Genomic DNA, 26,580 nt, shown 5'->3' with positions numbered 1-26,580 from the left:
ATTAACAAGTACCGTGTCAAATACGGCACAGTATTCAAAGCCCCGTAACTGCAAAGCCAGAGCAGATAACCTGAGGGGGGAGTGTGTGTGTGCATGTGCACTCACGCGTACTGGAGAAACAAGGAAGATGCCTTTCAAGCCTCACTGGGCCTCTCTGGGACATGGCCACCTGATCTGTGTGTGTGGCTGGTGCAACCTGGTACCAAGTGGGCTACATATGAGGAACATGGATATGAGGAACATGGATACCTGACAAAGCCAGAGCCGGAACTTTTCCTAAGGGGTGTTTGGGCACTCGCCTGCCCTGGAGGGGAAGGAAGTCCCTGCAAGCACAGAGACATGCTACTTGCTTGCACACACTAGTAGAGCTGAGACTGGAGTCTCCTGTGGCCTGACCTTCAGTGAGGGAACCAGATGCTGTTCACACTTTGACCCAGATGGGAGTGCTTTTACAAAACAGACTGGGGAAGGACTTGAAGCTCAAATGGATTGTAACTGTAATGGTCACTGTTCCTTCTCTTCCCCCTAAAAGGAAAGAAAAAACAAACAAACTGGATTTCTTTTTCCCCCCCTGGTCACTCAGGCACATCTAGGTCACCCATTAGGTTTTATCTGGGACCTGCAGTTTGGCTTTGGGATTGATCATCGTGTGGATTTGATTCCTGACGAATCCTTTGCTGCCCACCCTTCTCTGGTTCTCAGCCTCGACAAGTTCAAATCAGTCATCCTTTTTAGCTCCCGTGGAACTGTTTTGTACCTGCTTCTTTACTAGTCTACCCTAGTGCCATCCACCAGCTTTACTCTCTGACATGCACACACACACACACACACACAATTTTAACTTTTTTTTTTGTAAATAATGTACAGACTGTCAATTTTTTATTAAAAGAAGTATGATTTGATGTGCTAGCATAACTGCTCTAGCTTCTTGTGTACCATAGTATTATGTGGCTTCAGATTTAGTACCTATGAACAGATGTACAAGACATTTATTACACTTTTTACCAAAGGGAGTTACCATTGTAGTACTTTTGTGTAAAACTTGTCTTCTTCCCTCTCACCCCCAACTTTTTTCTTTTTTTTTGTAAATAAATAAAGCTTGGTTCTTACTTAAGGAATAACTTCTCAGCCCAAGTCCCTTGTCCTCACCAGAAACTATTGTGAAGCAGGGATTTTGGGCTCAACTCCTTATCCAGGGCACAAACAGGATTTTGCTTTAAGTAGTTAACTGTCACTTGCAGTTGTCCCAAATCAGGATATTCCAAATTTTAAAAATAGAATACTTCATTCTTTAGTACATGTTTTCATTTTCCCTTGTTCAACTGTTTGAAAATCCTTTATATTTGGGTAAGTTGTCAAGCTACATAGTTTGTATTTCTGTATATTTTTATTGGGAATAGAAGTGAACATCTTAAATACCAAACCAGTATTTGAAACAAGTGTGTATAAGATATGTGGTATAAATGGGGTTGCGGGGGAGAGGATTTGATACATTTCATTAGCGACTGCAAATGAGATACATATATATGTGTGTGTGTGTGTGTGTGTATATACACACACACACACACACATATATTTTTAACTACATAAATTTAAACTGGCAGACATTTAACATGAATGATGAGGATTTTTATATGTGGTCAGCCTGAACTTTCTGAACAAAGACCAACTGGAACCCCTCCCAGCACTCTGATGGACTTTTCTCCAGCAACCATTGCCCTAGTCAGAGTTGTAAAGTAACCAACAGTGTTTTGTGTTTGTTTTTGTTTGCTTTGTAATTAAAAATTGCCACCACCACACCAAAAAGAAAAAAAAATTGGCGCCTGGACTCTCAAAACACATGGTAGACCAGCTCTGTGATCTTAGGCTTTTTTGTTGTTTTTCATGTAGGAGGACAGGACACTGTGAGCCCAAGAGTGTTAGGTGGCAAGAAGAGCCAGCCAGATGGGAGGACATTACAGGGCAAAGCTGGGGAGGTGCCCAACCTGTGGGTGGAGTGATGAGTGCTGATCTTAAGGTTTTCCCAGCAATAACTCACCTATTTCCTCTCTGATCCCTCTAGAAGGATCATGTTGACCTGGAACCATGTGGGAAGTTGATGGGGCCTGGCCAGGGGTAGCGCCAGCTATTGCTGCCCCCACAGTGTTACGCCCAGAGCACCCGCTTGCAGGTCAGGATGGGGTTTCAGGGCACAAGAGAAAACCCAAACCCACCAGTCTGCAGCCAGGTTTTCACAGGTAGCATTTTTCATCCTTCCTGCTGTCTGACATCTGAGCTCCAAGCTCTAATAAACCCAGGCTGTATTACAGCAGAAAGTTATCTTTATTTTAAATCACATTTTGTATTCTGTACTTGTCACCTTCCTGTGTGATATGCATTTGAAATGTAAATGTGGTCAGTATTTCCATTAAATTATCAGGGCTAATGTTGTGTATATACTTTTCTTCCTAATGATTTTAAACAAAGACTCCCTGACAGGCCCGGGAGGAAGAGCATAAAGCTACTAATGGACCACTAGGATAACCTGAGGATGAAATGGGAGGTCTGTTTCTGGCATTATGGCTTCCCTGGACTCTGTGGTGAAATACATTCTATTGGGATCCTAAATGCTGCGACTGACCTGCCTTCTCATCAAAATCCAGAGTTTCTGGTGATGAGCAAGTAAACGATACACATAAAATACAACATGTAATAGGAAAAAGCCGAGATTACTTGGTTGCAAAATCTGATCAGCTTGAGAGCACCCATCCCCGGTCTCCTAGCCCTTTCCACCTTAAGCAGACGCCAGTTTTCGAGTTCACGGAGATAGGCAGAGCCAGGGGTCCAGCTAGCTGCTTCTGAGGCTGGGTGTGATCTGATAATGCAGTAGCCGAAGCTCTTTCACAGAGTGCCTAATAGGCCCCATATCGCAGTCCGATACCTTTAGGGATCAGAACGCGAACTTACCGTTTTAATAACAGGGAAACCAGCGGCCCACTAGCTCCGATGTGGCAGAGGAGGGCCTCGAAACCGCGGCCTTTACCTTTCAGCCACCATCCCCCGCCCCCGTTCAAAGTTCAGCGCAGCTATGCTTCCGAGAGCCGTCGGTGTTCCAAGAAAAGCTGCCCGGAGCTGGAAGGCGCTGTTCGGATGCCGGAACCTTTGATTGCAGGCGGTAGACTGCGCGGGCAGCGCAAAAGGACCTTCCGGGTAGAGGAGTGGCCGCGCGGCGATGGCGGCGGCTCTCAAGCACTGGCGCACCACGCTGGAGCGGGTGGAGAAGTTTGTGTCGCCGATCTACTTTACTGACTATAACCTCCGCGGCAGGTGCGCCCCCTCTCCTGGGGGGTCGGCCGACCGCATCCGCGCCTCAGCTTTCCCTTCCGGGGGGAAACCCAGGCTACGGCCACCGGGGCCGCGGGATAAAGTTTCCGCCGGGGACAGGGCAGGAGCCCCGGAGGGCGGGGTAAGGGTGTGCTGCGGGACTGCTGGGCAGCCCGGTCGCCGGTGGATCGAGGAAACGCGCGTCTTCACCCACCGGCCGGCCCGCGGGTGGAAAGGGGGCCGCCTCGAGGACACTCTCACCGGCCCCTCTCGCACAGACTCTATAGGGACAGCTGTCCCGTGGCGGCACTCTCCAGCTTCCTGACACCTGAGAGGCTTTCCTACCAGCAGGCAGTCCAACAGGACTTCCGCTCGGTGCAGGTCGGCGACCACTTCGGACCCACGTGGGTAACGCCCAGAGGGAGGGCGGGACCCGTGGACCGAAGGGAAGGGCCTCCCCTCCTGGTTTACTAATTTGCGGAAGCACAGGGAGCTCACCACCTCTAAGGGCCACACCTCCCCATTGCCTTCTGCCCTAGACAGCCACAGGAGACAGAGCAGCACCCTCTGCTGGGAACAACTCCCTGATCCCTCAAGGTTTTCATCTTCCTCTTTTCCACAGTCTCTGGATACCCTTTAGAAAGATCATCCTAGCACGATCCCATGTCCCTGACTCCTCTGCCTCTTGATCTCGCTTGGCAGCCCATCTCATTGCTCCTTTCTTGTGCCTTAGAGCCCATAGCACCTTGTCATTTTGCAGACGCTTGGAGAAGGTTTCAAGCTCCTTGCTGACACTTAATTAAAGGAAGGATGTCAACACGATGGGGAAGCAGCTTCGACCTTTAGGCAGATTTCCATCACTCTCTTGCAGATGGTGGACCTGTTGGTTCCGGGTGGAACTGACCATCCCAGAGGCATGGGTGGGTCAGGAAGTTCACCTTCGCTGGGAAAGTAATGGAGAAGGCCTGGTGTGGCGCGATGGAGAACCTGTCCAGGTGAGGGGCCCTGCCTTAGGGGCAGATATGGCCACATTTTAGCCCTGGTCTCTGGAGAAGCCACAGCTGAATGACCTTGCCTGCAGGGCAGTATCAGGATTTCAGGACTGGGGAGGTTGCCACTTGGACACCTGTGTAACTGATTTCTCCCACATTGGGAAGTTGGATGGAAGGCTATGGGTCTCCACATAATTCGTGCTAAACCAACCCTGCCCCAGACTTCCTAATAATCTGGCTTGAAAATAGTGACTAATCAAGTACTATAATAATTACAGTAGATCCATTTATCAACCCTCTATTAGGTGCCTAGTGCCAGGCTAGGGGCTTTGCACACCATGTCACTTTTTATTTTTAGTTTTTAATAAGCTAGTTTTTATTGTATATAATATATACTTACAGGGGAAATTTTTCAAATGACTCTGGATGGTTTAAAGTTAAGATTTAAGTCCTCTTACCCTAAAGTAATGGATCTCTCCTCATCACCTTGTCCCATTCCCCAGCTATGATCACTATTAACTGTCTTGTTTATATATCCGACCAGATCAGGTTTAATCTTGATAACCTGATAATCATTATGCCCATTCACAGATTAAGAAACTGAAGTATATAGAGGTTAATTTACTTGCCCAGATTCACACAGCTTCCATTCCATGTTAGACCAACTCCCAAGCTTTAACTCACCATTTGGCACTTCTCATCAACCATTGGGTTAAGACTGTTGTTCTTCTTGTACTGAACGAGAGCAGAGGCCCTCCCTTCTTCTTCCATTGACTCAGCACATGTGTTCTGGGCCAGGCCCTGGGCCAAGCACTGGGGATGTAGTAGAGAATGAGGCAAACCTGGCCCTGACTTCTTGGAGCTTCCCTTTAGGCATTTATTCAGGAGTGCAGAGGCCACCAGAAGCCATGTCCAGGGAACCTGAACCCTGCCCAGGACACCCATAAGACCAGGGGCATTTTCTGCTAGTAACCAGGTGTCATTTGGTAGGCATGGCATTGACTACCAGCAGGGGGCATCTGCTGCCAAGAGTCCCTGGTTTGTCAGTCTTGGCCCTGCCTGGAGGAAAAGACCTAGAGCTGGGGACTGGGAGGAGGGTCCTGGCCTCCCTTGGCTTATGTTTCACCTGAACTGTCCAGAGGCCTCATGCCTTGACTCTCACTCCACTCCCCACCAGGGTTTGACGACAGAAGGGGAGAAGACCAGCTATGTCCTGACTGACAGGCTTGGGGAAGGAGACCCCCGAAGGTGAGTGAGCCCCTTTGCCCTGGTGGGCCAGTGTTGTGGGGGAGGGGGCAGCAATAGACCAGGAGGAGTGAGGCCCAGGGTGATCTCAGAAACCCCCAACCCTGCCATCTAGCACAGCTATCCTCAAAGCCCATAATTTATTTTTAGAAAGCATTTTTTTCCTGACTATAAAATAATGTTTGCCTCCTTGTGGTAAATGCAGAAAAGTACAAAGTAAATAACTCCCATGATTCCACCGCCTAAAGATGATGTCATTAAGATCACAGCATTCATCTTCTCGGAGTTTCTTCCGTGCGTGGTTTTGATTAGTTGAGATGGTATTTCTTTGATATTTTGCGTCATGATTTTTTTTATTCCATATTATAACCCATTTTATGACACCATTAAAGCTCTTCTTAGACATTCTTACTGTGTTTTATAATATTTATTAAACACTGTATGTCAGATGCTTCCAGACACTAAAGATAGGGTGGTGAATAACATAGTCCTGGACAGCAGGAGACAGACATATCATTACAAAATTGATGAGGGCTCTGAAAGAAAATAAAAAAACAAACCAAACCCGTTGCCATCAAGTTGATTCCGACTCATAGTGACTATATAGGACAGAGTAGAACTGCCCCATAGGGTTTCCAAGGAGCGGCTGGTGGATTCAAACTGCTGACCTTTTGGTTAGCAGCCGAGCTCTTAACCACTGCACCATCAGGCTCCGTACTGGGAGCTTACTATGGGACTTAGGACACTTAAAAGAGGGGTCAGGGGAAGAAGGAGGGAGGGGCCAGGGAAGGCTTCCCTAAGGAAATCATGCTTGCTCTCGGGAGATTGAGTAGAACAGCACCACAGCCCCCCATGTCCTTCTTGAGCACCTTGAGCATAAATTATGGCTCCAAGGAATGGCCTCCTCTGCAGTGGTTGATGGGTCCCAGTGCTGGTGGTCTCCAGTCCAAAGGGTTGAACCTGGGAGACCCAAACATGATTTTACTTTGCAGAAAGGTTCAAAACCAAGGCCTGTAAAAATCCATTGCTATCAAGTCGATTCTGACTCAGTGACCCTGTAGGACCAAGTAGAAATGCCCCTATTGGGTTTCCAAGGCTGTAATTTTTACAGGAGTGGATTGCCACATCTTTCCCCTGTAGAGAGGCTGGTAGGTTCAAATCACTGACCTTTTGGTTAGCAGCTGAGTGCTTAACCACTGCACCACCAGGGCTCCTTAAGACCAAGGCAGTGCTTTGCCAAGACAGCTTTGGAAATAAAAGGCTAAACAGCAGGATGATTCCCATGGTTCCAAACTTGGCTACTTATTCTCCCTGGCTGAGGTGGAACCCTCATCAGCAGAACATGGGTTTGGTCTGGTCTTACCACCATGAACCACTGACCTTCTCCAGCACATACCTGACATACTTGAGATTCTCTGGGTGGCGAATCCTGGAGGTGAATGGGGAGGAGTCCACTGGATGCCTTCTGAATTATCCCTCCCCAAGCCCCCAGGGTCTTGGCTGGTCCCTTGGCCTGAGGTTGCCTCTTGCCCTTGTAGCCTGACCCTCTATGTGGAAGTAGCCTGCAGTGGGCTCTTGGGGGCCGGGAAGGGGAGCATGATCGCAGCCCCTGACCCTGAGAAGACGTTCCAGGTGAGCCGGGCTGAGCTGGCTGTGTTCCACCGGGATGTCTATAAGCTCCTGGTGGATCTGGAGCTGCTACTGGGCATCGCCAAGGTACCTGACACCCCCCCGCCCCCTCAACCCCTGCCTCTAGAACCCTGCTCAAGGCAGGTAGTTTCTGGGGTCACGTGGTTAGAACTCTGGGAATCCAGAATAGGGAGAGTGTTTCTTCCTGTCCGAGTGTTGAGAGATATCCCTATGTACAGGGGAGCAGGGGGGTGGAGATATTGCTAAGCCAGGGTACCAGCAGGAGCAAAGGCTTGGAGATTGCAAGGGAGGTGAGAACCCTTGGGAGATGAGCTGGGGCCCAGTTTTGGAGGCTTAACTAGCTTGAGAGGGGGATTAAAGTGTGGAACCCTGCTGCAGGGCCTTGGGGAGGACAACCAGCGGAGCTTCCAGGCCCTGTACACAGCCAACCAGATGGTGAATGTGTGTGACCCCGCCCAGCCTGAGACCTTCCCAGTGGCCCAGGCACTGGCCTCCAGGTTCTTTGGCCAACGTGGAGGTGAAAGCCAACACACCATCCATGCCATAGGGCACTGCCACATTGATACAGGTAGGACAGCTGGGCAGATTGGCTGGGGGAAGCAGGAGTGCCCTGATTAAAGCCCTGGCTGTGTCCTAGAAGCACTACGTGATCCTCAGCAAGTTCTTTCCCCTTTTGGACCTCAGCTTTCCCCATCTGTAAAATGGGGCAGGGGACTGGACTGTGGGCTCATTTATTCTTTCAACAAAATCTGACACTTCATGAGACCCCATGCCAGATATTGGGGATAGCATTACAGAGATTGATGATCACAAATTAGGCCCCCACAGTTGGTGCCATGATGGAGGTAAGTATGGGGGTCTGCGAGCCCAGAGGAGGCACTTAATCCAGCTGGGTTGAGGGGATTCAAGAGAGGCTTCCTAGAGGAGGTGACTTTTGAACTGAGTGAGGATGAGTGAGAGTTTGACAAGGGTGCCCGAGTCCTCAGAGAGGAGTGAGATTGGGGCTCAATTGAGATGGGGGCTCAAGAGCAGGGGGAAGTTTCCTGGGGAGAATTTGAGAGTTCATCTGAACCTAATGAGTTTGTGGTGTCTGTGAGGCTTACGGGAAATTCACATTTTTAACAAGCTCCCCAAGGTACTGATTCTGATGCAGCTAAAGTTTCTGAACCGTGGAACAAGAGCTTTCTCTGCTCTGCCAGGGTGTTGAGTAGGCTGTAGGGGTCTGGGCTGGTAAGGAAGGAACGAGGGCTAGAGGTCTGGAGAGGCTGTAGTACCTCATGCAGGACGACTGGCCCAGGCAGGTCCATCTTGCGGAACTCTGCCCTCTATTCTGGGAGATTTGTCAGTGTGTGGGCAAGAGAAGGGTTAATTACGTCCACCTGTCACAGGATCTTCTCTGGGGGTATCCAAGCCTTAGACGAAGGCTGTCCCAGGGCCTGGGGCCTCCATTTCCTGACCTGTAAATTTGAACTGATGGCCCTGTTGCCCCCTTCCCCATCCTCTCTTCCCACTTTGCAGGAGTGACTTGAGGTGACAGCTCAGAACAGTTGCTGCAGGGCTGTGCAGGACAAAGAGTCTGGGATGGAAAGAGGGCTAGGGTGACCCTCTGGAGGCCCAGGCTGGGCTGGTTGGGGTGCCAGGACAGGGGTGGGGCTGGGGCTCTGTGAGGAGCTGGGGGCCTTCCTACTCTCTCTCCACCCCCACCCCTTCCCCGTCTAGCCTGGCTGTGGCCCTTCAAGGAGACCGTGCGGAAGTGTGCCCGGAGCTGGGTGACAGCCGTGCAGCTCATGGAGCAGAACCCTTCCTTCATCTTTGCCTGCTCCCAGGTCAGACAGACAGACAGCCGTGGGGGGCAGGGTGGGCACCTGGAGCCCCCTGGAGCTCAAAAGGTCAGAAGGCAAAGCTCTGAGGGCTTTTTCGGCCTGAGGACAGGGCCTGTCCTTACCCTCAGCCACCCACTGGGCCCCAGATGCTCGGCCCTGGCTGGGGCCCCGTTGCTCCTGGCCCAGCTCCTGCCCCTCTGGCCCACAGGCACAGCAGCTCGAGTGGGTGAAGAACCACTACCCTGGCCTGTACACCCGGCTGCAGGAGTGCGCCTGCCGCGGGCAGTTTGTGCCCGTGGGGGGCACCTGGGTGGAGATGGTGAGTGCATTCCACAGCCCTCAGCCTCAAGCTTTGCTGTTGGGGCCCTCCATCTTTCTGGCCCAGGCCCGCCTCAGCTTTGCTGGTGGCTTCTGCAGGCCATTCCCACCCCCTGTGTGACAGGGCTCATTAGCCCCTGGAATTCCCAAGGCCTGGGACTCCCAAGGGGGAGGGCTTCCAAGCACTCCTGTGTGCTGGCCCAGTCCTGGGAAACTCCCCAGGCAGATGGACAGTCAGGCCTGGAGCAGGGAGATGGAACCCATGTGGCAGCTGTGGCTGGCTTCTGCACAAGAGTGGGGTTGCTTCTGCCTGCTTCCCTTCCAGCATTGACCCGGCTCTTCCTCTTCCCTTGCTCTCAGGATGGGAACCTTCCCAGTGGAGAGGCCATGGTGAGGCAGTTCCTGCAGGGCCAGAACTTCTTTCTCCAGGAGTTTGGGAAGATGTGCTCCGAGGTAGGCCGGGAGCTGCCATTGCCTGTGGGCACGTTGTGGGGAGCTGGGTCAGGAGCAAGAAGGGGCTGAGGTGGGGCTGCTCTACCAGGAGCCCTCTGTCCCATGTCCCAGAGGCCCTCTCCCCGCAGTTCTGGCTGCCAGACACATTCGGCTACTCAGCGCAGCTCCCCCAGATCATGCGAGGCTGTGGCATCAGCCGCTTCCTGACCCAGAAGTTGAGCTGGAACCTGGTGAACACCTTCCCGGTGAGCAGGCCCCAAGGGGCTCAGGGTCAGAGTGGGCCTGGTTCCCCTGGGCTGAGATAGAACCAGGTCAGGAAGGCCCAGCTCTGCCCCTGCTCTGATCCTGGCCTCTCCTCTGCCTCTGTCTTCCCTACTGGCAGCACCACACCTTTTTCTGGGAGGGGCTGGATGGCTCCCGTGTGCTGGCCCACTTCCCACCTGGCGACTCATATGGGATGCAGGGCAGCGTGAAGGAGGTAAGGGGGTACCCAGTGGCCAGGTCGGAGGGGGGCCAGGTTGGACAGGCTCAGTGTCCTTCCTAGGCTGACCACACCATGGCCTGCCCCTACCTGTTCAGGTGCTGAAGACGGTGACCAACAACCGGGACAAGGGGCGGACCAACCACAGTGCCTTCCTCTTCGGCTTCGGGGATGGGGGTGGTGGCCCCACACAGACCATGCTGGACCGTTTGGAGCGGCTCTGCAATACAGACGGGCTGCCCAGGTCAGCCTGGACTGCCAGCAGCCCAGCTTGAGCTCAGCATCCCCCTGGCCCTTGCCTTGAACCCTTCTCCTGCTTATGTATTGGGCCCAACCCTCCCCCTGGACCTTGTTCTCCTCCAACCCTGGACCATTGGCTCCTCCAGATTTCTACCCTGAGAGTGGCGTCAGGGACAAAGCTGGGGGTGGGAGGGGCTTGAGCCCACTAGAGAGCAGCTCTCGTGGGTCTCCAGACCCAGCTTCATGTACACGGGGGCTCTCTGGCTGGGGAGCCCCCTGAGAATGGGCAGTTCCTCTCTGTTGGGGCTGCATTTCTTGTCTGTGCTGCATAGAGCAGGGGGAGACGCAGGCCCATGACCTCCCTTAGGGTACAACTGTCTTCTCCGGGGCGGCTCTTCTCGGAGCTGGAGAGCGATGCAGGGCAGCTGTGCACGTGGGTCGGGGAACTCTTCTTGGAGCTGCACAACGGCACCTACACCACGCACGCCCAGGTCAGGGACCGGATGCAGAGCTGGTCAGAGGACGAGACAGGGACAAATGGGGTGTAGATGGAGCCCAGCCCAGACCCGGGGGAAGAGGCTCTTGTTCTCAGGGCTGCAGGAGCTCAGAGGAGAGAAGTGTGGGAGTTGGGTTGGGCAGGAAAGCTGCTTGGAGGAGACAGGACTCAGGCATATGGGGCAGGTCACTCACAGAGACTTTATCCAGGAAGGCCTGGGAAGCCATCAAGGGTTCTGAGCAAGGGAGGGCTTTGGAAGGTGTCTTGGGACACTTGAGCAGACTCCAAACTGGTCCCTCCATCCTGGGCCCAGATCAAGAAGGGGAACCGGGACTGTGAGCGGATCCTGCATGACGTGGAGCTGCTTAGCAGCCTGGCCCTGGCCCGCAGCACCCAGTTCCTGTACCCAGCTGTCCAGCTGCAGTACCTTTGGAGGTCAGCTCAGCTCTGCCCCTGCTGCCCACCTGGCCTCTCCCCACAGACACCCCTGCAGCTGCCCCTCCCACCTTCATTTCTCCTGCTTACCCCCTACCCCCACCCCCTAAGGCCTCCCTCATACTTGTCTGTGCCCCCTGCAGGCTCCTGCTCCTGAACCAGTTCCATGACGTGGTGCCTGGAAGCTGCATCCAGCTGGTGGTGGAGGATGCCATGAGCCACTATGAAGGTGAGGCTGACAACAGGCCCTCCATGTTCTCTAACACCCAGGGCCTAGCCAGAGTGTCCCCTATGGGACACCCAGGCATCCCAGACCCATGGCCTCCACCCATGACCAGCCAGTCTCTCCTCAGACATCCGTTCCCATGGCAATGGACTGCTCAGTGCCGCAGCCGCAGCCCTGTGTGCTGGGGAGCCAGGTCCCGAGGGCCTCCTTGTTGTCAACACACTGCCCTGGAAGCGCACAGAAGTGTTGGCCCTGCCGAAGCCTGGCGGGGCCCACACCCTAGGTATGAGCTAATGGGGAGACTGCTACTGTGGCAGACCGAGAGATGGGGAGTCTCCCAGACTGAGGGCCCACATCTTCCCACCCTGCCCCACCCTGAGCAAGGTTCCTGGGAGGTCAAGGAGGCTGTGCTGATGCCCAGGCCTCATCTCCAGCGCTGGTGACAGTGCCCAGCATGGGCTATGCTCCTGCTCCCGCCCCCACTTGCCAGCAGCCCCTGCTGCCCCAGCAGCCTGTGTTCGTAGTACAAGAGGTAAGTCCCACAGGGCCCACTGGGGCGGGGGCTGTCCTGGGCTGTTCCCTAACTACATGGGGGTTTTGGGCACCCCCAGCCTGGAGGGCTGGTAGAGAGGGGCTGGTGGTGGGGAGAGGGGTGCTGGTTGTGAGAATCCCCTGAAGGCTCATTCTCAAGGCCCCCTCCCACCAAGACTGATGGTTCTGTGACTCTGGACAACGGCATCCTCCGGGTGAGGCTGGACCCGACTGGCCGCCTGACATCCCTGGTCCTGGTAGCCTCTGGCAGGTGCCAGCCCCTCACTGCCCTCTCCCAGTGCCTGACAGGTGGATCCCAGACCCTGTTCTCTGTCCCCTGGCCATAGTACTGCCCACAGCAGCCGACCAGTGGCTCGGGGCTGGGACCCACACATGGAGGGAAGGCTGGGCTAGGAGTCCCCTGTCTCCTGGGCTTAGTCACCCTGCCCCACCCCTTCTTGAGCAGCCAAGGAGATCGAGGTCATCTAGTTGTAAAACACAATCCCCATGTCCTTGCAGAGAGGCCATTGCTGAGGGTGCCGTGGGGAACCAGTTTGTGCTGTTTGATGATGTCCCCCTTTTCTGGGACGCGTGGGACGTCATGGACTACCACCTAGAGACACGGTGCGGGGTGGGGAGCAGAATTAGGGGTGGGATGGGAACACAGGCCTATCAGATCCCCTCCAGCCTGCCCTGGCTCAGCGCCTCCCACCCCCCCTCCCACAGGAAGCTGGTGCTGGGCCAGCCAGGGACCCTGGCGGTAGGCACTGAGGGTGGCCTGCGGGGCAGTGCCTGGTTCCTGCTGCAGCTCAGCCCCAACAGCCGGCTCAGTCAGGAGGTGGTGCTGGACGTTGGGTGCCCCTATGTCCGCTTCCACACTGAGGTAGCAGGGGGGCAGGGTGGTGGGTATCTCCCTCAGCTGCAGCTGGTGGGGAGGTGGCCGGCACCAGGCCCACATGTCTCCCTGCACTTCCCCCCACCCTCTACCCTGCCTGCAGGTACACTGGCAGGAGACCCACAAGTTCCTGAAGGTGGAGTTCCCTGCCCGTGTTCGAAGTCCCCAGGCCACCTATGAAATCCAGTTTGGGCACCTGCAGCGGCCCACCCACTACAACACCTCTTGGGACTGGGCTCGCTTTGAGGTCTGACATTGGTGGGAGTGGACTCATCCCTGGCTGGGGAGAGACAGGCTGTATGGTATGGAGTGATGAGGATGACGATAACGATGATCAGCATTCGCTAGTTCCTAACGTGTGCCAGGCATTGTGATAAACGCTTTATGTTTCGTTTAATACTCATGACTCTTTGGTGGGGTGAGTACTGCTAATCCCCATTCCACAGATGAGGAAACTGAGGCTTAGAGGCTGAGTGAGGTACCCAGGGTCTCCTGTAGATTGTGGTCCCAGCGCTTGTTCTCACTTCAGTAAGAGGTGCTATGGAGACTGGGAGCACAGGAAGGGGTGTGGGCCACCAAGTGGGTCTTGGGTCTGCCCTCCAGGTGTGGGCCCACCGCTGGATGGATCTGTCGGAGTGTGGCTTTGGGCTGGCCCTGCTGAATGACTGCAAGTACGGTGCCTCCGTGCGTGGCAACGTCCTCAGCCTGTCGCTGTGAGTGGGTGCCCAGGAGCCCCGGGGCTGGCACGGGGCGTGGATCTTCCCAAGCCAGAACTCCAGCAGCTCCAACCCAGCTCATCCCTCTCCACCCCAGCTTGAGAGCTCCTAAGGCGCCCGATGCCACTGCTGATATGGGGCGCCACGAGTTCACCTACGCGCTGATGCCGCACAAGGGTGAGTGGGGAGACGGTGGGGCCCTCCTGCAGCCTGGGCTCCTCTCTGCCCTTCCCTGAGCCTCAGTTTCTCCGATGGTCAGTGGGAAAACCTCAGCATCACACCTCCCCCTCTACGGGTGTGGGAGGGGAGCCCCCATTTTCCCATCCGTACCCCAGGCTCCTTTCAGGATGCTGGCGTCATCCGTGCTGCCTACAGCCTCAACTTTCCCCTGCTGGCGCTGCCCGCCCCTGGCCCGGCGCCCGCAGCTGCCTGGAGCGCTTTTTCCCTGTCCACGCCCGCCGTGGTCTTGGAGACCGTCAAGCAGGCAAGGGGACAGGGCCGGGGCAGTGGGTGGGGCGTGGTCCCGAGCACGGGCCGCCCCGGCCCCGCCCACCGCCCGCCTCCCTCCCCAGGCTGAGGCCAACCCACTGAGCCGCACGCTGGTCTTGAGGTTGTACGAGGCTCACGGCAGCCACGTCGACTGCTGGCTGCACACGTCGCTGCCGGTTCAGGAGGCCGTCCTGTGAGTAGAGCGCCGAGCAGGGGTGGGGGTTGGACCTGGACCCTTGCGGGGCCCTTACGGCTCCTCCTGTTCTCCAGCTGCGACCTTCTGGAGAAGCGCGACCCAGCTGGCCACCTGCCCCTGCGTGACAACCGCCTGAAGCTCTCCTTTTCTCCCTTCCAAGTGCAGTCCCTGCTGCTGGTGCTGCAGCCCCCACTGGACTGAGCCCCTGGGCGGGTTTGTTTGTAGAAGGGTTTGGAGCTCATTTCTGCTTCCCAGCCCCAAGCAAGAACCAGTCACCCCTGAGCCAGTGTGCAATAAATCTTTGGATTTGGGAGGGTTTTTTTCCAGGCATCTGAGGGCAGGGGCAAGGTCGAAGTTTACCTGTGACGGCACGATCTCCGTTGCAGCCCCCATGAGAGATTGGGGGGTCTCAGGTGACCACAAGTTTAAGAGGTCATGAGGGAAGCCTCACCTGTGTCAGCAGGTGCAGAGGGCCTGGGGGTAGGGAGGCCGGGAGGGTGGGTTCTGGCTGCCCCCACTAGGCTTGGGGCACTGACTAGTAAGGGCCAGGAATGGGGGCAGCCACGGGCCCTGAGGAATCCAGGACTGGAGGGCTGTGGGGCCTGCCCTACTCCGGCCAGGGTCTCGGCGCCACCTCCCAGGGGCTGTCCCTGGCAGAGGCAGACTATCCTCTGTGAGCCACGGCCTTGAGGACTGGGACAGGGGCTCAGTTTCCCTGTTGAGGAGGTGGCCTCCCATCTTCAGGGCTAGGTAGCAGGCCCTCCCAGTCTGGCCTTCCCAGACCTGCAGCCCACCCAGAAGTTCCTAGGAGTTCAACTTTATCAGTTTATTTTTAAAAAACAGAGCATTTTTCACATCATCTTTAAAAATGGGGAAGGTGGGGTATATTTAAAAGCATCACAGTTGTGCAGGGACAGCCACGGGGCCTGCTTCAAGGAAGCCGGACAGATCCAGGGCCAGGCAGCAGGAAGGGAAGGATGCAAGCAAGGCGACCCTCCTGCTAAGAGGCTGAGGTCCTCTCTGGCTCTAAGGATGGGGTGTCAGTTTTTGTCTTCTGGGGTCTCCGGCGGCCTAGGGGGAGGACAGAGGTGGGATGACTAGCTCAGGGGGACCCAGGCTGAGGACTGCCCTGACAGCCTCCCTTCCCCTCAGCTCCCACCCACACTGCCGTCCCATCCTCTCCTGAAGAGCCAGTATTTGAGGTCCCCCCCGCCCCAGAGGAGGATGCTGAGGAAAGCCCACCTGAGGTTGCTGCTCGCCCCCTCCTCTTCCCTTTCTTAGGGATTCTGGGGGCTCTGTGGTCCTGTTGGAGGCTGGTCCGCTCGAGCTCCTGGGCTGCAGGCTGCTTGGGAAGGTCCCTCCGTGCTTTTCGTGCCCTGGAAGGGGCCTTGCTTGGAGGTGGAGGGTCCTGGGTGGAGTAGACATGGGTTCCCGAGGGGCTCAGAAAGGAGTTCAGAGGTTGGTTAGGACCCACCACCCTGCCTTTGTCAGTGGAAGGCAGCTGCCCAAAAGCATGGCTGGAGAGGTACAGCCCGGGCAGGAGAGACTGCAGGGGAGGGGCTGGGGGCAGGGGACACACCTCCTTTCTGTCCTCACGGCCTGGCTGTGTTTCCTTGGATTTCTTCTTGCGGGACTTGCTTCCTGCAGGACACTGACACGTGTTGGAGGGGCCTATGGCTTCAGCCCCCTTTCTCCAGACTCACTCTGCCAGGGTGACTCTCGGGTTGGGGTGGGGATGGGGATGGAGGAGGGCGCTGTGGCCCTTGCAGGCAAAAAATCCTTCCTGCGCCTAGCCTTTTACATTTCAGGGTAGCTTACCTTTGGGTACCAACGGTCCAGGATCCCCCTAAAGTGGAATGGGGAGAATTGAAGCATTACCCTGGGCTTGGGCAAGACTCACACCTATCCTCCAGATCCGTGCAGCCCCTCCCCAGGAGGCCTCTGACCCCCTCCAGGTCAGTGCTGACATCCTTGGGTGGCTCTACCAGCTGGAACTTACAGGAAGGGAGAGCATAGCATGGGGAAGGCCTAGACCCCCAGGAATAGAGGGGCCCTCGGGGGGCCTAGGCAGGCCCTGGACATCCCCACCTGGGGGATATCCCAGCTGTGACCCCAGGTCTTCCCACCCACCAGCTTTCCTGGGGGCTTTTTCTGCCTGTATGAGCAGTAGGGCCCCCACCTGGAACCAGATGGTGCGGCCATGCCGGTCCCGCAGGGAGCTCATGCCCGAAACGCCATAGCACCGCAGCCAGGCTCGAAAGGTGGTAAAGTCCTCCTCCCCGCCCTCCGGCCCGTAGCCTTTGCCCCCTGTGGGACAGAGGAACCAGGCGGAGGCCGAGGAACAGGCTCAGAGTGGGAGGAGGAGGAGCCTGGCTAGACCTGGCCCAGACCTCAGCTACACAAGCTGATGGACTGAGTCGGGGGGCCAAGGCTCTCCCTCCCCCAGCTGTGTGACCTCGGGCTGTTGTCTTCCCTTCTCTAGGCCATGGCTTTCCCATCCTGGAGTAGGGCTAAGAATCGTTGCCCTACCTGCTTCATGGGCAGCTTGGAGGACTCCCACATACCTGGGAAGTGAGGCGGCTAGTCCACTTTCACAACTGGGACTACAACCTCTCATTTCCCAGGCGGGGAACCAGGCCCAGAGAGGGGCAGCCACTGCCCGCATACTGGATCACACAGCACACCCAGGCAGAGGTAGTTGGCCATCTTTGCCCTGCCCGACCCTCACCCAGCTGGACCACTTCCTTGGGCACTGAGTGGCACAGCTCCAGCAGGTCCGGGTTCTGCAGCTTGGCCTTGATCTTCTGGCTCAGGGTCAGCTCTGGGCTCTAGGAAGGGGCAGGACCAGGCTGTCAGCATAGGTGGAGCTACTCAGCCATCGGGCAGCAGACTCCCCTCTGAGCTCAGCAGGACCTCAGAGCCAGTTCATACTCCGTCCCCCCTCCCCACACACACTGTAAAGAAGGGGAAACTGAGGCCCAAAGCCAAGAAAGGACCTGCTTGAGGCCACATAGGTGGTCCGTGGCAGAGCAAAGTTGGAGACATCTGACTCAGCACATACCCTGGCAGCCCCGGTTCTGACATGCCTGGGCCAGCACACATGCTATGTGCGCGGGCCTCCCGGTACCCACCGGCCTGCGCTGCTGCAGGGCCTCGAGCACCGTGCGGGCCTTCTCAAAGGGGGGGATCCTCAGCCTGGAGTGGGGTGGGGGAGAGGGAGCCATGCTGAATGGGGAAGATGTGGGTACACCCTGACCCATCCCCGTGCTCGTGCCCACTGCCTGCACTGCTGACCGATGCAGGATCTCTGCCCGCAGATAGTTGCCAATGCCATTGAAGAACCTCTGGTCCAGGAGGGCCTCGCAGATCGGCTGGTCAAAGGCTTTGTCTGCTAGGTTTCGCAGCACGTTCTCCCTGAAGGGACACAGCTCTGGTGTGGGAGGCCCACCCCGCACTCTGGTTTGTTCCACAGCCCATGCCTGTGCTGGTAGGAGCAACCAACCCCACAACGTTATTAACTCCCAGGTGCCTCCAGCACAGGTGGTGTGATAAGCAGACGGAAAAGGGAGCTGGGGGAGACCAGCTCCTGGTTACAAGAGGAGGGAAACCGGGGAGTGATGTTTTGGCAACTAGAACCTCAGTTTTCTTACCTATCAAATGGGAACAACAATATGAGATTTTAATTCATTGGGAAGGGTGAAAAATACCAATCAAAAGCAGTGTGTTCAAGGGAACCCTCCTAAGTCTGTGTATGTTGTGTGTGTATCCCCAGAGTGCCTCAGACTCCTCAGGACACTTGAGAACAAGGTGATCACAGGATTTCAGGTGTGCCTACAGCCTGGAACTCCTTGTTTAAGACCCCTGGTGGGTTAGAGAGCATCTGTGGATTTGACATTGGTGGGTTCAACTCTCCTCAAGAGCTTGAAGACTGTCTTCAAGGAGGCTGGCGTGAGCACTGCAAAGTGGGCGTGTGGGGCATGTCCTGGTGAGTGAGAGGCCAACAAACACCTCCAAGTGTCACATGTCTGCTTGGCTCCAGGTAGAGGAGATGGACCTCACTTCTTTGTGGCGAAGGGCTGGGAAGGAGGACAGTATGAAGTGGGGGAGGGGGAGCCCAGAAGACAGAGTTTTGGGGTAAAGATATGGGTGGAAGTTTAGCCTGAGGCAGCTGGGATCCCTGAGGGAAGCTGATCCCCTGGGCTCCCAGCTTTAGCACCAAGAACACCTGTTTCCACTTGAGCCAAATGCTTGAGAGAAACTTCAGAGCCAGCTGGGAAAGAGTTAACTTATGGCATGATTCCTCAGAACCCAAACCATGGACAGAGGTTTCCCTGAGGATGCACTTGGGGTTCCTGCTCTGGCCCATCCTGAGGGGGAACCAAGTCTCCTAAGGGCCAAGTGAAGGCAGAATGTCACGTGAAAGAACTGGCCAAGTCCACCTCCAGACCTTTGCATTTGTGATTCTTGCCAGTTTGAATTGCTTTTCCTCTACAGCTTTGTACGGCTGGCTTCTCATGAATCACGCCTCAGCTCAAACGTCCCCTCCCAAAGTGCCCTCCACCCCAAAGTTGTTCTCTGCTTGCTCCACTTGTTGGATTTTTCTTCAGTCATGGGTCTGTTTGAGCTCACCTTGTTTCCTTGTCCCGTCCCCCCCCCCCATGTGAACTTTAGCTCTGGAAGCAGGGACCAGTCCACTGTTCACTGCCGTGTTCCCAGCACCTAGAGCGGGCCCTGCCCAAAGTGGAGACAGGTGCATGTCTCTTTAGAGGACAGGAAGTGGCTGGCGCTGTGCCATCTTCCGTGACTGCATCACATCCCAGGTGGGGCTGTTACCCTTCCTGTCAGAAGGAGACAGAGGAGCCACAGGACACAGACCAGTGGGCAGGCTGAATGTGGGAGACCACAAAACCTGATTCAGAAACCATGTCACTAGGCAGTCCCCTCCCACCCCCTTGAAACAATTCCTTCCTGCTCAGCCTCACTTTTAAGCGTGTTGTAAGTCCTTCCACCTTTCTTCCTAGCCTCCTGGGAGCACCAAGTAGTAGTATGGGGCTCTGGGTCCAAGCTCCAGCTCTGAGACTCACTGGCCATGTGTCCCCAGGGCTGTGCCTGCCCATCCCCCTATCAGCTCTCCCCTCGCCTCCCACAGCAGTTTTGCACGTGGGTTTACACATGCTTTAACTCAGCAGCTGTCTCCAGGCCAGAGGACATTGTCTTGGTCTATAGGTGAGGGGACTGAGGCTCAGAGAGGGCTGGGACTTGCCCTTGGTTATCCAACAAGACACTGATAGAGCCAGGCCTGGAGTCCAAGACTGTGTCCATTGTACCTGGAGCTGGCCCCACCTGAACTGCTCGTACTCCAGCAAGACACAGGGCCCGCGGCCCTGCTGCCACTCGCCCCCGAGGTCCCAGCGACCGAAGCGGCGGATGTCCACGAAGCAGAGGGCAAGCCCGGGGCCAGGTGAAACTGTGTAGAAGCGCAGGTGGGCATGGGGTGGCAGCGCATCACTGGGCGCCAGCTGGAAGGAGCCAGACATGCCAAAGCGGAAGACAAGGGCCAGTGGCTCCTGTGGGGGCTGGGCCCCAGGCAGGGGGCTCAGGGTCAGACGCAGCTCCTTGCCACGGGCTGTGGCTGAGATGCTGTAGGCACTGCTCTCAAAGGGCACTTCAGGGTTCCGGCTGACAGATGACTTCTCCACACGCCCACCAAACACCAGCTCCCTGCATGCCTCGTTCACAAAGAGGCTGGCCAGGTGCAGCTCAGGGCCCTCAGGCATCCTGTATGAGGGGTGACTGGGCCCTGTGGGGAAAGCGGGCAGCAGGTTGGGCCAGGTGTGCCCCTGTGAGGTAGAAATTATCCCCATTTTACAGAGAAGCTTAAGGGTCAGGCCTGGCCACAGCCCCTGGTCCCCATTTGAAAGTGTTGGGGAAGTCCTGGGCTGAGGGGAGCTCAATCCCACAAGCTCTCACTGTTTCTAGAATAAAGCCCAAATCCTTACCAGCCCCACCTCCAACAGCTCATTTCCTCACTGGCTCCAGGCACCCTGCTCTTGGTCACATCTCCACACCTTTGCCCTGCAGTTTCCTCAGGCTGGAACAATTTCCTCAGCTCAATAAAGTCACCTTGAGAGTGGCCTCCCCGACACCCTATCCAAGGTAACCCCTAACACACTCCCACACACATTTTCTTTTCTTGGGGTCACTTTCCACAATCTGAAATTGTACTGTGTATTGCCTGCCTGTCCCGCCCCTGAGCCTAAGCTCTGCTTGCCGCTGACGCCCACCGCTTAGGCGTCTGCTGACCCCATGAAGTGAAGGAACCCAACCCTGTTATGTCTGCGCGATAGGGAACTGGCGTCCAGCTGGGCAGCGACCACCACCCTCCGGCAGGAGCGAGGGCATGAAGGTTTCTCCAGAAACCTCTGCGCTCCAGCCAGGTTCACACAGCGCCGAGTGAGGAGGTGAGGGCGCCAGTAAGGAAAGCCTCCCGAGCTCGGAGCAGGGTCCACGGAGGAATCTGACACTCCCACGTTGGCGCCTCGGTCCACTTCTACCCTCGCCCTCTCGACCTGGCTGAGGGAGGGGAGTCTGCCACGTTTCTCTTCCCCCAGGGCGTTTCGGGATCGAAGCTGGTGTGTGTCGGGTGGATAGGGGCATTTAATCGGGACAGACTTCTTTACCGCCCCTCCCCCCACCTCAGCTCCGCCCAGGGCCTGGCACCCGAAAGGTTTCGTTTTGCGGGAAAAGGTGAACTTCTAGATTCCTAGTTTTTGCAAGGCTTGAACGCTCTATGCTTGCTTCATCCCCCTCCACCCCACGCTGCGACTCTACCTGTGTTGAGTCCTGTCTCCCTTCCTCCCCTAAATCCCCAGCTCGTCCCAGCTCAGCTGCACACATCCCCCACCCCACGGGATTACCAACCCCGGTACCTGCGCTCTGCGCCTCTCCCAGCCAATCTGCAGCCACTAAGGGGTTAATACCAGGGGCGGAGCCGTGCCTAAGAGCATGATGGGGGCTGTGGTCGCTGCTCCAGCGCCTGCTGGGAAGTGTAGTTCTCCAGAGAGGTAGCAGAGACCGAGGCGGCTTGGGTTGGGCTGCCCGGGACGTGACGAAGACTTTGGGGCAGTCACCCGGCTGGGAGGTGGCGGAGGAGTCTAGCTTCCCGCTTCCCAGAGCGGGCGGGGTCTAGGGTCAATCCGAGGTTCCGGGTTGCAGCTGTCTCTGCGGTTGGGGGAAATCACCGGCTGATGCGGGACCAGGTGGGCACCTCCAGCAGGAAAACAACAGCAACGTCCCGATGCCGAGGCACCTGCAGCTGGGCGCGCGCAGGTGGTGATAAACGCGGGCGCTGGGGACTTCCTGGTGGCCCTAAGTATCACCGCAATAAGACGGCACATCGCCACCGCCTGCCGAGTGAGAAGTGCAGCCAAGCAACAAAAACCAGAGGCCCAGGAGAACCGACTTCAGACGTTCAGTGGGGGAAGGTCTCTCTGCGGTGACATTTAGACCAGAACTCGAAAAGGAGCAAGCAGCAGAGTAGGGGCAAGCAATATGCCAGGCAGAAAGAACGTCCGTGCAAAACCCCGGAATGGGGTAAGAGATTGACCGGCCGAAGACCCGTGCGGCTGGAGTGTAGCTTGGGAGCAGTGCCATGGTGAGCCAGAATAGCCAGCAGGATCCAGGGGCAGTCGGAAAGCGCCTCGGAGGCCTCTGTAAGGAGTTGGCGCTGTATTCTGAGTGTGCTGGGGCATGTAGCAGGCACTCTCATAGAAATGATCTGCCCCCCTACCTACTACTTCTGCTCCCTGCCAATCCATTTATTCATTTTGGCAGAAATAATTTAAATTAGACAAATTATGACACTTCATCCCTAAACACTTTAGTACGCATCTCTAAAAAACAATTTCCTACAAACCCACAATACCTTTATCATACCTAGTGAAGTTAACAATAATTTCTTAATATCATCTAATACTTGGTTCACATTCAAATTTCCCAACTGTCACCAAACTTCTTCTACAGCTTGTTTATTCAGGGTAGGTTCTAATGTAGGATTATGTTTCTTTAATCATTTTAATCTAGATGGAACCACCCCACCTCCCACCTTTTTTTTTTTTTTTTTTGTCTTTCAGGATACTGACATTTCTGAAGATTAAAGAGACTTAATCCTCGGTTAGACTCGGACATGGTGTCAGAGGAGGCCTGCTGAAAGAGTAGATTTAAATAAGATCCAGAGTCTCATAATACCCAAAACATCCAGGATTCAATATAAAAAACACTCATTAAAAAGTACATTTAACACAATACTAGGGAGGTCTTGGTCAATACAGCCTGACCAAGGCAAAGTCATAGATGCTTCATAGATACATCCAAACTCCCTGAGGGACCGAGTTACTGGGCTGAGGGCTGGGGACCATGGTCTCCCGGGACATCTACCTCAACTAGCATAACAAAGTTTATAAAGAAAATGTTCTACATCCTACTTTGTTGAGTAGCATCTGGGGTCTTAAAAGTTTGTGAGTGGCCATCTAAGATGTATCTACTGGATGGAGCAAAGCAGTGTGAAGAAAACCAAAGACACAAGGGAAAGATTAGTCCAAAGGACTAACGGACCACAACTACCACGGCCTCCACCAGACTGAGTGCAGAACAAGTGGATGATGCCCAGCTACCACCAACAACTACTCTGGCAGGGACCACAGTAGAGGGTCCTGGACAGAGCAGGAGAAAAACATAGAACAAAATTCAAACCCACAAAAAAAAAAGACCAGACTTACTGGTCTGACAAGAGACTGGAAAAACCCCGAGAGTATGGCCCTGACACCCTTTTAACTCAGTACTGATGAAGTTCTCCCTTCAGCCAGAGACTGGACAGGCCTATGAAACAAACAGTAACACACGTAGTTCACCCACGTATACAAGATTAAATGGGCATACCACCCCAGGATCAAGGACGAGGGAGCAGGAAGGCACAGGAGGGCTGGATGAATGGAAATGGGGAACCCGAGGTCGAGAAGGGGAGTGTTGACACATCGCAGGGTTGGCAGCCAATGTCACAAAACAACTTGTGTATCGTTTAATGAGAAATTGATTTGCTCTGTAGACTTTCACCTAAAGCACAATTTAAAAAAAAAATACATCTATGCATCTTTCTAAAGGCAGAAGTCAGGAGTTGAGCCAGTCCTTATCTTTTTTGATGCTCAAATTGTCTCATCTTTGGCCAGTGGGACAAGCTGGCTCTTCTGGCATGACCCATTATTCTCTGATGGCTTTCTCACACCAGACGTTCCAGGCTCATCTTGTACTCTCCCTGTCCCAACCCTGGAGTCAGCCTTTTCTACAAGAAGCCCAGGTTGGCCTGAGCTACTCCCGGGAGCTCTGAATCACGATCAGTACAACAGACCTTCCTTTTTCTGAGCATTTTAAATCATTTGGCAGTGAAGTAAAAATTGTAACAGTCACATGTGATTCTCAATGTGCATGGAAGAAATATTCAAGACTATTTATAAACGGAACCAGTGTCACTGAATAATTTATGTAGAAATTATTCAATGGGAACCTATTTTGCTGCGTAAACTTTCAATAAAAATATAAAATATTATTTAAAAAAAATAAAGAGTATTATAAATGGAAGGAGCCCTGGTGGTGCAACGGTTAAGTGCCTGGCTGCTAACCGAAAGGCTGATGGTTAGAATCCACCCAGCCGCTCTGCGGGAGAAACACCTGGCAATCTGCTCCGAATTACAGCCAAGAATCATTCTCACAATCAGGGCAATAATCCTGACCTGGGCTTGGTGCTCACAGAGCAGGTGCTCAATAAACTGGAGGTACCCTGCCACATGGGATCACTAGGAGTCGAAAACCAACACAACAATATTATAAATGGGGGAGATGGTAAAGGGTTCAGGCACGGGCCCTCCTTCCTTCGTAAAGATGCAGGAGAGAAGGGCTCTCTCCTTTTTGTACATGGGGCATCTGGCATTGGGGCCGCTGGCTTGCTGCCAGCCTGAGGCCAGCACAGGGAGCACAGAGCCAAGAGCATCACTGGGCTGTGGAGCTAGAACCTTGATTTTCCTATCTATGGACAAGCTTTTCCTTTTGGTCCTCAGTTCGCCTCACCAGCAGCTGAGAGGAGAAAATGAGTGATAGGCCAGGAGGTCCTTATGTCACTTGCTCTCTCACAAAAACCCAGAAAGAAACCCAAGCACACGCTCCTTTACGCTTCTGTTTATTCTTCCTGACTCATGGAAACAGTTGACAAGTGCCTCTGATGGGGAGGAAAAGCAATGATGGAAAAAGGGCCTTAGAATCCCTATGCTGAATTGTCAAGTGAGGACCTCGGAAGCCAGGGACCCTGGAGGCCAGGTACCCAGTGTCCTGAGGCCACTCCCCGAAGAGAAGTTCAGAGCGCAGCCACTTGACACGGGCTGGGCAGCTCTGCATGGGCCCTGAACACCGTTCTCCTCAGCCCAGGGAGCTCATCAGGGTCTGGGCCTGCTTCAGTTCTGCAAAGGGAAGAGGCAGGCATGGAGGCAGGCAGTCAGGCGGGAGCTAGGAGGGTCCTCTCACTCCTCCAGGTCTGGCTGAGTCTCACCTGCCAGGAGGACCTGGAACTTTTCTGCTGAGAGGGACATGGTGACAGGCTGGGCCTTGGCACCCGAGGCAGGTGCCACCTCCAGCCGCAGGTGCACCATGGGCTCCTCCACGGACCGCAGCAGGCTGGAGCTCAGTGTGTAGTCCACCCGCCAGCTCACGCCTGCCAGCCTGTTCACTGCAAGACGGTGTGGAGAGGCTCTCAGGATCCGGGCAACCCTCAACCCTTCAAGGCAGTGTGGCCTTTGAAAAGCTCTCCTCCGTCTGAGCCTGCCTCCTCGTTCTCACAATCAGGGCAATCATCCTGACCTGGGCTTGGTGCTGACAGGGCAAGTGCTCCCTAAACAGGAGCTCAGGTGATCCACAGCAGGTTTCAGAGGAATGAAACCTGGGCTGGGGTCGGAGACCCAGGGGTGGGCCCGGCTCTGCGACTGCTTGACGTGACCATGGCTAGGTCTCCCTCTGAGGGCTGGCACCTTGCATGCTGCATGCACCTTCTAGAATGGACCCCAGGCCCCACCCTGGCCCACCCCACACTCACCGCGCAGGCTGCAGGCTCGCAGGTGCTCCTGCAGGGGGCTCTGCTTCTCCTCATAGCAACGACAGAGGCTGGCCGCATGCTCTGGGGCAGAATGAAGGGCCCTTAAGGTACAGGGAGGGGCTGGGCTGGGCTGCTCAGTGGGCAGGTCTCAGGCTCCTGGCCCAGACAGGGTGGTGCCCTTCTCAGGGTCACACAGCCTGGCCAGCTGTTCAGCAGCCCTTGGCCCCCAGGTTACCCACCTGCCCGCCAAGTCCCTGTACCTTTGGGCAGCCCCAGCTGCTGCAGTTCACTGGACAAGGACTCGCCATCCACGCTATGCTTGGCCGCACTGGAGAGGATAAAACTCAGCACCGCCACCGTGGCCTTGACATCACCTGACTCTGGGGGGACCCGCGGGTGGGGTGGGAGTGTCACTGTGGCCCCAGCTGCTTCCCTGTTGCCCCACCATCTTCAGCTCAAAGCCCCAGGCCTCCTCAAACCACAGCCACTGCCGCTGCTCCCCAGGAGCTGTTAGAGGGCACTGAGGGTGGGACTGTCAATGCCTTTCTTCCCCTCACGCTTCTCCGCTACCGCATGTGGTCAGGGAAGGCTGCTGGGAGGAGAGGGCCTCTGTGCCAGGCACCAGGCAGAGTCCTAGGGTTACCCAAAGCCCTGTGGACTCAGTAGGGTACTCACCAAACTTGGCATCGGCTGTGAGCTTCAGGATCTTCTCATACTATGGGGAAAGGAGGCCCTCAGGGTCTGACCCCTCCTCACCAGACCCTCGCCTCCCCCCAGCCCGGCCTGGATCCCCTGTAGGGAACAGGCTGGGGCTAGAGAGAAGGATGGGAGATATCCAGGGAGGTCTGGAGGCTGCACCACCCACCTCCCTGGGCCTGGTACAGAGTTTCAAGGGGGGGTCCTAAGGGCATGCTGGTCCCTGTACTCACATCAATCCCCTGTCCCAAAAGCTCCCTC

The 26,580-nt window shown here is 55.4% G+C and overlaps 3 protein-coding genes across 4 annotated transcripts in view; 1 reads left to right on the top strand and 2 right to left on the bottom strand.

The window, feature by feature from the left end:
- Nucleotides 1–3,184: 3,184 nt before the first annotated feature.
- On the top strand, nt 3,185–14,911 carry MAN2C1 (mannosidase alpha class 2C member 1). 2 transcript variants are annotated; one of them, XM_004374757.2, is made up of 26 exons: nt 3,185–3,306; nt 3,582–3,707; nt 4,175–4,298; nt 5,473–5,543; nt 7,079–7,256; nt 7,569–7,758; nt 8,910–9,016; nt 9,222–9,332; nt 9,692–9,784; nt 9,913–10,029; nt 10,167–10,262; nt 10,364–10,509; nt 10,873–10,996; nt 11,315–11,436; nt 11,580–11,665; nt 11,790–11,945; nt 12,097–12,194; nt 12,370–12,464; nt 12,713–12,817; nt 12,920–13,076; nt 13,192–13,335; nt 13,692–13,801; nt 13,902–13,981; nt 14,140–14,288; nt 14,377–14,486; nt 14,564–14,911. In XM_004374757.2, the coding sequence occupies exons 1-26, from the start codon at nt 3,212–3,214 to the stop codon at nt 14,688–14,690; spliced, it is 3,117 nt and encodes a 1,038-aa protein (XP_004374814.1). In that variant the 5' UTR covers nt 3,185–3,211; the 3' UTR covers nt 14,691–14,911. The 2 variants fall into 2 exon arrangements, with proteins under 2 accessions (XP_004374814.1, XP_023585604.1); XM_023729836.1 differs by having other exon boundaries at nt 12,084–12,194; nt 12,329–12,464.
- A 309-nt stretch (nt 14,912–15,220) lies between these two features.
- Nucleotides 15,221–21,059, bottom strand: NEIL1 (nei like DNA glycosylase 1). Its single transcript, XM_004374756.3, has 9 exons — nt 19,833–21,059; nt 17,784–17,903; nt 17,621–17,684; nt 17,218–17,317; nt 16,669–16,796; nt 16,308–16,335; nt 16,069–16,130; nt 15,732–15,897; nt 15,221–15,560 (listed from the first exon to the last, which is right to left on the bottom strand). Exons 1-9 carry the CDS (start codon nt 20,351–20,353, stop codon nt 15,490–15,492), a joined length of 1,260 nt encoding a protein of 419 aa, XP_004374813.2. The 5' UTR covers nt 20,354–21,059; the 3' UTR covers nt 15,221–15,489.
- Nucleotides 21,060–24,617: 3,558 nt separating this feature from the next.
- Nucleotides 24,618–26,580, bottom strand: part of COMMD4 (COMM domain containing 4) — a 5,476-nt gene continuing 3,513 nt past the window's right edge. The window contains exons 3-7 of the mRNA XM_023729638.1: nt 26,299–26,338; nt 25,884–26,003; nt 25,624–25,704; nt 25,084–25,260; nt 24,618–24,994 (exon numbers count right to left, since the gene is read on the bottom strand). Coding sequence (XP_023585406.1) covers nt 24,954–24,994; nt 25,084–25,260; nt 25,624–25,704; nt 25,884–26,003; nt 26,299–26,338 — 459 coding nt within the window. The 3' untranslated portion in view covers nt 24,618–24,953. The remainder of the gene's footprint in view (nt 24,995–25,083; nt 25,261–25,623; nt 25,705–25,883; nt 26,004–26,298; nt 26,339–26,580) is intronic.

Source organism: Trichechus manatus, unplaced genomic scaffold (genome assembly GCF_000243295.1).
Source record: "Trichechus manatus latirostris isolate Lorelei unplaced genomic scaffold, TriManLat1.0 scaffold00030, whole genome shotgun sequence".
Taxonomy (NCBI): Eukaryota; Metazoa; Chordata; class Mammalia; order Sirenia; family Trichechidae; genus Trichechus; species Trichechus manatus.
Note: the sequence above shows the minus strand (reverse complement) of the source record. Positions and strands in the feature narration are given on the sequence as shown.

Bases quoted from the DNA above. Each gene is read 5' to 3' on its own strand.
- NEIL1 (XM_004374756.3), bottom strand. From the start codon at position 20,353: ATGGGGATAATTTCTACCTCACAGGGGCACACCTGGCCCAACCTGCTG. The intron at 16,797-17,217 runs GTGAGGGTCGGG...TCTGTCCCACAG, and splicing joins CAAGGAAGTGGTCCAGCTGG to GGGGCAAAGGCTACGGGCCG. The intron at 15,898-16,068 runs GTGTGTCCCCTG...TACTCCACCCAG, and splicing joins GCCGTGAGGACAGAAAGGAG to GACCCTCCACCTCCAAGCAA.
- MAN2C1 (XM_023729836.1), top strand. From the start codon at position 3,212: ATGGCGGCGGCTCTCAAGCACTGGCGCACCACGCTGGAGCGGGTGGAG. The intron at 7,759-8,909 runs GTAGGACAGCTG...TTCCCCGTCTAG, and splicing joins GCACTGCCACATTGATACAG to CCTGGCTGTGGCCCTTCAAG. The intron at 12,465-12,712 runs GTGCCAGCCCCT...ATGTCCTTGCAG, and splicing joins GTCCTGGTAGCCTCTGGCAG to AGAGGCCATTGCTGAGGGTG.